Source organism: Hyla sarda, chromosome 1 (genome assembly GCF_029499605.1).
Source record: "Hyla sarda isolate aHylSar1 chromosome 1, aHylSar1.hap1, whole genome shotgun sequence".
Classification (NCBI taxonomy): Eukaryota; Metazoa; Chordata; class Amphibia; order Anura; family Hylidae; genus Hyla; species Hyla sarda.
Window position 1 is genome coordinate 97,723,477 of NC_079189.1, and position 11,468 is coordinate 97,734,944.

Consider the following 11,468-nt stretch of genomic DNA (forward strand, 5'->3'; position numbering starts at 1 on the left):
CCAAAAAGTTGAGTGCATGTGCTCAGCGTCATATAAAAAGGTTGTCTTTAAGAAATAGAAGTATGAATGCTGCAAGCATTGTTGCAGAGGCTAAAGAGGGGGAGGGGGTGTCAGCCTTTCAGTGCTCAGATCTTATGCCGCACACTTCATCAAATTGGTCAGAATGGGTGTCATCCCTGACGGAAGCCTCTTCTAAAGATGAAGCACAAGAAAGCCTACAAACTGTTTACTGAAGACAAGCATGGCTCCACCATGTGGTGTAAAGCATGTGTAGCAGCAACCTGGTGAGGAGTACAAAGACAAGTGTGTCTTGCCTACAGTCTAACATGGTGGTGGGAGTGTCATGGTCTGGGCCTGCAAGAGGCTGCTGGCACTGGGAAGCTACAGTTCATTGACAGAACCATGAATGCCAACATGTACTGTGACATACTGAAGCAGAACATGATCCACTTCCTTTCAGGGACTCTGCCACAGGACAGTATTCCAACATGATAATGACCCAAAACACACCTTCAATATGCCAACTGCCTTGCTAAAGAAGCTAAGGGCAAAGGTGATGGACTGATCAAGCATTTCTCCAGACCTTAACCCTATTGACCATCTGTGGGGCTTCCTAAAATGGGAGGTGGGGAAGCTCAAGGTCTATAACATTCACCATCTCTGTGATGTCATCATGGAGGAGTGGAAGAGGACTCCAGTGGCAACCTGTAAAGCTCTGGTGAACTCCATGTCCAAGAGACTTAAGACAGTGCTGGAAAATAATGGTGGCCACACTAAATATTTACACTTTGGGGAAGGTTCATCAAAACCTGTGCAGAGAAAAAGGGGAGCAGTTGCCCATAGCAATCAATCAGATTGCTTCTTTCATTTTTAATAAGGCCTTTGAAAAATACAAGAAGCAATCTGATTGGTTGCTACGGGCAACTGGTCAATCTTTGTTCTGCACATATTTTGATTAATTCCCCCATTTGGGCCCAATATAGACATTTCCACTTAGGTGTGTTCTCACTTTAGTTACCACGGTTTAGACATTAATGGCTGTGTGTTGAGTTATTTTGAGGGGACGCAACCTTAGACACTGTTATGCTCTCACTACTTTAATTTGCAGTAGACTGTCATTTCCTCAGTGTTGTCACATTAAAAAATATAATAAGATATTTACAAAAATGTGAGGAGTATATACTGTAAATCTATCATAACACATATGTTGAGAATAACAAGCAACCGTTCCAGTAAGCAGAAGATGTTTAGTTCCAGAGATAAACCAATGTGTGGTCTGTGTTCCAGAATCTGCAGACATGTAGCGCCATAATAAAATATGTTTGATATTCAGGATGTGCTACATGTGGAAGAACAAATGAGCTCTGCTTGAGGAACAGACTGACCATTGTAGTGCCAATGTAACACATAGCTAAGCTGCACAACATGACATTGTTACATATTAAACCACAATTACGCCCCTGACAAATGGCCTTGTCCCATTGACCATGGTCTAAGTCTTATAATTCACTGTAAAATGTAGTTATGTATGGATACTTTCTATCTGCGATTGGATTTCTGTTTGTAGTAGATAGCTAGAAGGCCCTTTATAGAGTTGAGACATAGGAGAAAGCATATAATGGTATTGGTTTGGGAGCGGCATTGGAATTAATAAAAATAATAATAATTACAAATTTACTATCTTGCATTAGCTTTTTGTCTCCTGCACATCCGTGTTTGATCAATAACAATGGGGTGCTACAAAAAAATCTTCATGAATCTTTCTATTTTGAAACTGAGCAACTTTCCTCTTGGAAGACAATACAGACATCTTAGGCCAGTATCTAACTTTTCTCCTTTTTTCCACCAAATAATGGACGTATGAAATAGATTCTCTTTATCTTTGAGATTATTATGTTTAAAGTTTTAGGTATAAAAATTGTCAGGGAAATTGTATTGTTGGTATACCATAGTCTTTATTTTTGTGCTACCGTAATAATAATATTCGATGATGTGCTTTGAATTTGCAGGGTCGCTACAGGCATTGGGGACTAAAGATGTCACAGCACAGCAAAGTGATTTTCTGACTTGTAAAGGCTCTATTACATGGCCGGACACACGCTGTATACAAGTGCTGATCTTGTAGATCGGTGCATGTTTACTGAGACTGTTACAAGGTTTGACTATCATGCCTGATTGGTAGCGTCAGGGGTAACAAGACTATTTAAGATTGACGTGATTTAACTTCCTGGGTGTGCTCATGGGCCCAGTGCAGGATATGTAACAGAAGGCTCAGCTGTAAAAAAAAGAATGCAATTTTAAGCCATCATTCCCAGCAGGTCTGTTGAGGTGAACCATTGCATTGCTTTGTGTAATAAACAGGATCACTTAATTTTGGAGTGCTGTCTTTAAATTGCATCTTTTATTGACTATACGGACTGGGACCAGGTCTGGTGAGGTGTGCCCCATTGCATCTATACATTTATTGTTGTACTGCTTTTATTTTTTATTTTTTATATATAATCATTTTTTTAAATATTATAATCATCATCTTATCTGACAAAGGGGCCTCCCTAGTTATATAAAGAAACGGGATCAGCTCACCTCCATAGATGTCTTCAAATCCAGGGACCTTCCTGCCTGTCAGGCAGCAAACAGCAGACATACCACCGGGACCAGTGTGGGATGAACAGGTGCTGAGACTAGGTAAGTTACTGAATAGATTTATTTACCCACAATGCAACGTGTTTCGCGGGGTGGGCCGCTTCCTCAGGTAATTCCTGAGGAAGCGGCCCAGAATGCGAAACACATTGCATTGTTGGTAAATAAAGCTATTCAGTAACTTACCTAGTCTCAGCGCCTGTTCATCCCACTCTGGTCCCAGAGGTATGTCCGCTGTTTGATGCTGTTCATCTAGCATGGAATGGCTGCAGAGATCCTATCTTTTGCTATATGTTACCCCATAGTTGTACTTGGATCATATTACAACCGCTTGCGGTAAGTGCAATCCACTTTGAGTGTTACCATACACTGAGGGTAATACACCACGGAGCGCATCCTGTTCTTTTGTTTTCTAGCTCTGTCAGGCAGCAAGACCTGGTTGCAACTGTTACCTTTGCACCCATAGCCCCTGAGGATGTAAACTGTCCCATACAGTATACAACAAGGAGCAGGGAACATCTCCATCATCTTGCTTTCAGCCTATGTAGATGAAACTAAGTCATCCACTCGCAGTACTAGAAACTATTTAATGGTAGACAGTAAGTCAAAGCATCTGGAATTCATCAACACAGGCCTGATGTAATGAAACATTCCAAATAAAGATAGTCGTATTACAGCTTTAATAACCTTTAAAAATAAAATAAAAAGAACAGCATTCTAAACAATGTGACCCAAAAGCATAGGGGAGAAGAAGCCTAAGAGCCCACTTGCTAAGTGCATAGCTTGAAGAAAAAGAAAATCCCGTGGGAGATAAGTGTTGCTTGTGTGCAGTGCAGAATCCTTCAGCCAGTCAAACACGAACAAGATGCATCTGTTTATACTAACGCTCGAGCAAGCCAAGAGACGTAGTGCTGAAGGTGCAGTATAGGGTTATAATCGCTCACATCTGCTGGAGCTTACATGGGAACTTCAAAACAATTTGCTCTCCCTAGATATATATTTACTCTATATGAGAAGGCAATCGTGTAGTGAGGAACAATGTCTTGCTTTAAAAATAGTTTAATATTTATCTTTCTCACAACAATCCAGATGTTAGCGATAAAAAGGAATTCTACGCCAATGAGTTATGTCCATAGGAGTTTATTGCTTTTTCTTGGCATTGATAAAATTGGCTTTTATTGACAACTATTAAAGGGCTTGTCTGCTTCGGACCTTTTTGTTAGGAGGGTCCTCCGAGCGATAAATTGATCACATGGTGTCCAACTGCTGGCTGCTGATCTCCTGTAATGTGCTAAGGAACCCAGCAGTGTTCAGCTTGTCTCCAGGATCACCATAGGGCAAATAAAACAGTCATAAAACAGTTATTACAGACTGTCCTGGTTCTCCATAATGACAGAAGCTTTGCTTGCTTTGGCTAGTAGATGAGGATTCGGAAAGGGAACCCCTCTATTAACTTGGAATTCCTTTATAATGTATTTTAAACATTTTCTAAAACAGATAACTATTTTTTTTATCACAAAAATACTATTGTTTAATTTATATTAGAAGATGTAATGAGATATTGTGTGGAGATCACAATTTTCATGGTAATTAAAGGGTATTCAAGAAACATAAAACGTATCCACTTTCCACAGAATAGGAGATAGGTCATTGCAGGGGTCTGACTTTTAGGACCCCCGGTGATCTTGAAAATAGGCCCTGATTCTTCTGGCTGAATGGAACGGCAGGTTGGCAAGTGTATCAAGCGGCTCCATTCATTCTTAATGGACCTGCTAGATATAGCCAAGTACAGTGCACAGCTATCTCTGGCATCTCCAGGGCCTGTTCTCAAAATCTCAGCGCTATTTTTTTTCCTCACATGAATACCCCTTTACAATATGATATATAACAGCAAATCATAGTTCTAGGGTCAAAATTCACTTAGGAAGGAAAATCAATTGCACTGAAACAACTTATTAACCCAAAGGGCCATTTAACCAATTTTGCATCTCAACACTTCATAACAAGTGTACACTAAAATATATGCTTTATTGTTTTCTTCTTAGAGTATATAAATGGGGGATAACAATAGAAACCATGAATTAAAAACTATTCTACATAGTAGTTATTCTTATTTTGTCTTATTGGTGCTATGCACACACTTCGTTTGTATTTGTGTGTTGGTATCTAGATTCCTCAACCACACTACTATTACACTTCTAAAATAAAGTAAATGGATACAAATAAACATCTCTCAAATATGTTTCACTGCAGATATTGCTTCTTCGAGGGACTGGCACATAGCATGAATGGTAATGTCCTATTTGTTAGAAATATACACAAATTTTGCAGGAAAAAACTTGTTTGCAGAAATTTCAGCTTTTGTTGTTTGATGGATCCAATAAGATTTGTTTTTGTTTATTCCTGTTGGCCTAAAAAGGACCACTTGGTCTCCTTTTTAACGTGATACTTTATTAAAAAGCAACAGATGGAATTTACACTGGTATCCAGCAGATCTTGATGTTCGGCCACCAGTCTGAGGTCCCTATGCTTGTGCACAAATTTTTGAATACCACTTTTTGCACAGGCTTTTGTTTAAGTATGTTGAAAATTATGAATTTAACAATATAAGTTGGTGTAGTTCTCATATATATCATGACATCTAATAAACACTCTTTCATGAGAAGAAAAGGCAAAAACTTTATAGCAGCCACCTCTACTGCAACAATTTTCCAGTCCATTGCTACAAATAGACGAAGCTTTACCTTGGCAGAGATTCATTTGGAATCACTATTATAAAACAGTACTTTAAAATCAGGGTAACTTCTATTAAGAATGCATTAAGAAAACAAATAATATTCCTTTAATCCCCATTATGTGTATTGTAATGGTGCAGAATCCAGTGTTATTAGCCATTCCCTTTTTCTGTGTGGGATGCTGACAGCCAGGAATTCCATTGAGAGTAGGCAAACAGTTTTAACTAAATAGCAATGTCTATACTTTATCCCTATACTCCTACACATATTTCCTAGTCTATAGTCACGTGAGCAAAGACATTCATCCACACTAGATTTACAAACAGGTCAGTTTAATTGATTTTAGAATTTAAATCTTGAATTTGTATTTTACTTTAGATTTACAGTTTTTTGAAATATCACCCATCAACATAAAAACTCATAAAAGAAAATGGTAACATAAATGGCAGTGAGTAATGGAGCTTACATAAGAAGTGCCCTCTAACAAAGCCGAACTGGACAAAGGTTATCTTAATGAAAACTGTCATGAATTCTGTAAATTACCTTGGAACAACTGACACCATGTATATAGTAAAAAATACTAATATTTTGATGAAATATGGGCCCAATGTCATATGCTAAAAGCCTACCGACATGCTTAAATAATACATAAAATGGGAGCAGTCTGAAACATACAAGGAGGAAGAAGTATTGTTTAGCAAAATACAGAAGAAAGGGAATCAACCTGTTAAAATAAGCATATGAAACTAACCTTTTTTTTAAACCTTGGGCTAGAATCCTGCATGCAGTTTTTTAAACAGATTTTTGATGGGTGTAAGTATTTTGCTTTAGCCTAGGCTAGAGTATGTTCCTTTGAGTTAACTCTTATGCAACTAAGAGACTGCTCAGCTAATTTCATTGTTATGAAATTTGTTTAGTGCACATGTGTGATTATATCTTTCAACTAACACTATACCCTACACTAGAACCTATCTGCTAAACTAACCTACCCTATTTAACACTAGCTATCAATTCACTATATAATTTGATTTGCTTTTAAAAAAGCACAGCACAGACAGTGTTCAATCTCCTCTAACAACCACATGAAACTTCAAAAAAACGCTGCTGGGAAGAATCTTATATAGTAAAGGGGTGGGCAATTTTCCTATTGGTTGCTAGGGATGTTGCTAAGCTCTGACAACTGTATTTGCATCCTTCTCATTAGCCCACAAGCTAAAGGAAGGGAGGGATCAGTGTCCTCTGGAAGTGCTGTTATTTGCAAATATTTGCATATTCGCACATACAAAATATTCGCGGTCCACACTGACTCACACAGTAAATAATATTGGAGCCTTCTTTGGACCACAAGCTGGAAGAAGGGAGGGATGATCACTTTTATTTTATTTTTTACACAGTACACATCATTGTTGTGATGTGTACTGGGAAAAAAAAATAAGAATGTTCGTCATTACGAATATATAGCACTATATTCTAGATATTCGCAAAAAGTGCCGATATTCACTGTAAAAAATCGCATTTTGTATATTCACGTTCAACACTATTGGAGTCAGGTGTAGTTTGGGTACTAGCTGTTTTCCAGTGACAGTAAAGTATGCTGGGAGGTAGGGTAAATTGGTGTTAGAAGCTGTTCATATTACATTATATATTATATACTTGAGGATGCCATCAAAAAGGCAATCAATAGACAGTCATGGCCGTAAATGTTGGCACCCCTGAAATTTTTCTAGAAAATTTACTATTTCTCACAGAAAAGGATTGCAGTAACACGTTTTGCTATACACATGTTTATTCCCTTTTGTGTGTATTGGAACTAAACCAAAAAGGGAGGAAAAAAAGCTAATTGGACATAATGTCACACCAAACCCCAAAAATGGTCTGGACAAAATTATTGGTGCCCTTTCAAAATTGTGGAAAAATGTGATTGTTTCAAGCATGTGATGCTCCTTTAAACTTACCAGGGGCAAGTAACAGGTGTGGGCAATATAAAAAAAATACACATGAAAGCAGATAAAAAGGATAGAAGTTAACTTAGTCTTTGCATTGTGTGTATGTGCCACACTAACATGGAAAACAGAAAGAGAAGAAGAGAACTGTCTGAGGACTTGGGAACCAAAATTGTGGAAAAATATCAACAATATAAAAGGTTACAAGTCCATCTCCAGAGATCTAGAGTTGCCTTTGTCCACAGTGTGCAACATTATCAAGAAGTTTGGAACCCATGGCACTGTAGCAAACCTCCCTGGGCGTGGACGGAAGAGAAAATTTGATGAAAGGTGTCAATGCAGGATAGTCCGGATGGTGGATAAGCAGCCACAAACAAGTTCCAAAGATATTCAAGCTGTCCTGCAGGCTCAGGGAGCATTAGTGTCAGCGTGAACTATCCATCAACATTTAAATGAAATGAAACGCTATGGCAGGATACCCAGGAGGACCCCACTGCTGATGCAGAGATATAAAAAATCAAGACTACATTTTGCCTAAATGAATTTGAGTAAGCCAAAATACTTCTGGGAAAACGTCTTGTGGACAAATGAGATCAAGATGAAGCTTTTTGGTAAAGCACATCATTCTACTGTTTACCAAAAATGGAATGAGGCCTTCAAAGAAAATAACACAGTACCTACAGTGAAATATGGTGGAGGTTCAATGATGTTTTGGGGATGTTTTGCTGCCTCTGGCACCGGGTGCCTTGAATGTGTGCAAAGCACCATGAAATCTGAAGATTACCAACGTATTTTGGCTCGCACTGTACAGTCCAGTGTCAGAAAGCTGGGTTTGCATCTGAGATCTTGGGTCTTCCAGCAGTACAATGGCACCCAGAAATGAATGGCAACAAAGCGCTGGATAGTTCTGAAGTGGCCAGCAATGAGTCCAGATCTAAATCCCATTGAACACCTGTGAAGAGATCTTAAGATTTCTGTTGGGAAAAAGTGCCTTCCAATAAGAGAGACCTGGAGCAGTTTGCAAAGGAAGAGTGGTCCAACATTCTGGCTGAGAGGTGTAAGAAGCTTATTGATGGTTATAGGAAGCGACTGATTTCAGTTATTTTTTCCAAAGGGTGCGCCACCAAGTTAAGGGTGCCAATAATTTTGTCCAGCCCATTTTTGGAATTTGGTGTAACATTATGTCCAATTAGCTTTTTTTCCTCCCTTTTTTGATTTAGTTCCAACACACACAAAGGGAATAAACATGTGAATAGCAAAACATGTGTTACTGCAATACTTTTCTGTGAGAAATACTTCAATTTCTAGAAAAATTTCAGGGGTGACAACATTAACAGCTATGACTGTATACTGAGACAAGCATAGGGATAGCCCTAGAGATTAACAGACCTGATGTAGCCTACTTGTGACTACACTTGGTCTATTTTATACAAATCTTTGCTTTATTTGCAAATTTTATTAGAGAAAACTTTTTTTATGGTATCTCAACAACATGTAACAGCAACATGAGATGAGCAGCCCCAAAGATATGTTCACACAGAGATTTTCTGATGTGGTTTACATGTGGACTTTGATATGCATTCCACATCAAAATCTGTATGCAATACATTTCACATTGACTTCAATAGGGAATTAATAATGTCAATTCTTGATGTGGTTTTTAATTAATTAAATCAAATATGTGTAAAAATAATGCATAAACTTAAAAGTTAAACTATTAGTTATTAAAATTTCTGATGCAGACACAAGTCAAACGTTTGGATCGGTTAGTGTCTCAGTGCTTTCTTATCTCTAAATATACTGTAGCTGGTTAAGCACCATGCAGAGTGCTTCACTCTCTGGCTCAGCACTCACTATCTGGCTCAGCCCTCCATCATTCTGATTGCAGGAGACAGGCTTCTTTGTAAGTCTATGGAGCCTGACTCCTGCAATCACAGACTGAGTACCCAAGTCATGGATCGAAGTGCTCTGCCTGGTGCTTCACTCGACTGTATCTAGAGATCTGAGAGGGTCTCAGCATTGAGACCCAAAGAGATCTAAACTTTTGACCAGCCTGCCTGACACGTCTAAAGTTTTTTTTTTATATGAATAGGAAAAAACACGTGGAATTCAGATGTTGATTTTTTTTTAACAGAATTTTCTGAAATTTTACGCTCCAACATCTTCTTCAAAAAGCTCAGTGTGAACATACCCTGACTGCACCTATCATCAATCATAATTGTATAATAACATATCGGTAACTTGCATGGTACCACCTATTAAAAAACAAATATTAGGAATTATAACTTCTGTCCCCTTCAATTAAAGAAAAAGTCAAAAAAATTATTTTAGCAATGAATAAATAGCACACATCTAAAGTCACTGTAATGACAATGTCCAATAATAGAGAAAGACAAGATGGCAAATCAGAATTTCTAATGAGATGGATGTGTGATATTTCACTCCTCATCCTGCGTTCTCTCGGTTCTTCCTAGTTGCCCCACATTCTGTAGATGTTGAGGTCATAGATTTAAATAAACTATTAAAAGACTGGCTCTGGCAAAAGTCAACAGTGCCCTGGAATTGAAATCACGATGTAGCTGCCAGAGGAAATGCCATCAAATTCTCACTACATAGCTCACATATGCCAACTGACACACTCCTTGGCAATAAAACAGAACAGGTTTATTGCAAGCGCAGGCTGTAAATCTCTGCAGTATTCTCCTCAGCAGGGTACAGTACAGTAAGCTTTTCTACAGCACTTCAAAATATGACTGAGATAAGAGTACTTATATATACTAACCACTTATTATGCCATAAAAATCCCATCGCTGCCATGGCTGAATCTAGTAAGACACCTTTACCATGGGTATGGGGATTAACTATACTGGAAATACTTAACAGATTATATTGACATCAAATGTCTCATGCTTAAATGGCCTTTAAATCTCCTCACCTGCCAGACGCTTCTCCCTCGCATTTTTCCAGATAACATCCAGAGCCTTAGCAGTAGAATTTCTAATATGGTCACTCAATGATCTCCTCAATGGTCTTTCCATTTTATGTAAACCACCAAAAAGCTGCATTGGTCTCTGTCAAAGTATTTGCTGGACACCTCTTGGTCACAGCAGCAGAACAAGGTGTTAATATTCAGCTCCAGCTCTTCATAGACAGTGTTAGCCTTCAGAAATCAGGCAATGCAGTCTTCACTGCAGACACAGGATAGCTCATACTGCAGGCAAGATGTTGACAAGCTGCCAGCTTTGGCACTATAAGTATATCTGGAATACTTTACAGAGGAGGATAAACTGGTATACAATGCAAGTTTACCAGTCTGTGCATCGTATCGTAGTTTATCACAGTGTTTACTTTAATAAAACCAATCTGCAGAAAATTACAATTACTTCCTACAACTGAACATTTCCAATGCATAGCAGATACAGCATGCTATTCTGTTATTACCAGGATCCTACACTGTGGCCCCTTTCATCCCCATGACTAATGTAAACCACTCAGGAGGGCTTAACAGAGGAGAAGGGGCCCGTTAGCAAAACTCCCACAAATCAGATCCCTTGTTGTAGAAAAGGATGGTGCGACCTTTGTCTGGTTTCCCATCCCCCTTATGTGAATTTTGCAAATGGAGGGGGAGATGCACTGCTGGATTTTCCTTGACTAGAGAAAATGGCCCAGATGAACTTAAGTAGGAACTTCTGTGTTACTGTTGACCCATGTCTATCACAGGTACAGTGTCCCTGTACACTACCGATGTACCTGCAAAGTATACATAATGGGGGAGATTTGTCAAAAACTGTCCAGAGAAAAAGTTGCTGAGTTGCCCATAGCAACCAATGAGATTGCTTATTTCTTTTTCAAAGAGCCCTGTGAAAAATGAAAGAAGCGATCTAATTGGTTGCCATGGGTAACTGCACCACTCTTCCTTTACACTGGTTTTGATAAATCTCCCCAAATATCATTATTTACATGTTATCAGATGCCCCTCTAAAGAGAACATCTCAGAAGCCAGGATTTGTGACCCCACAAATATTCGCACTTAATACACATGTGTATATATATATATATATATATATATATATATATATGTGTGTGTGTGTTAATTATATAGATATTATATTGTCTTTTTATGGTGGCAGGCATTTACTTAAACGTTGCT

The 11,468-nt window shown here is 38.5% G+C and overlaps 1 protein-coding gene across 1 annotated transcript in view; it reads right to left on the reverse strand.

Moving 5' to 3' along the window:
• LOC130356679 (rho GTPase-activating protein 7-like) overlaps positions 1-10,524 on the reverse strand; it is a 197,415-nt gene extending 186,891 nt beyond the window's left edge. Inside the window, exon 1 of the mRNA XM_056558531.1 lies at positions 10,254-10,524. Coding sequence (XP_056414506.1) covers positions 10,254-10,383 — 130 coding nt within the window. The 5' untranslated portion in view covers positions 10,384-10,524. The remainder of the gene's footprint in view (positions 1-10,253) is intronic.
• Positions 10,525-11,468: the final 944 nt, after the last annotated feature.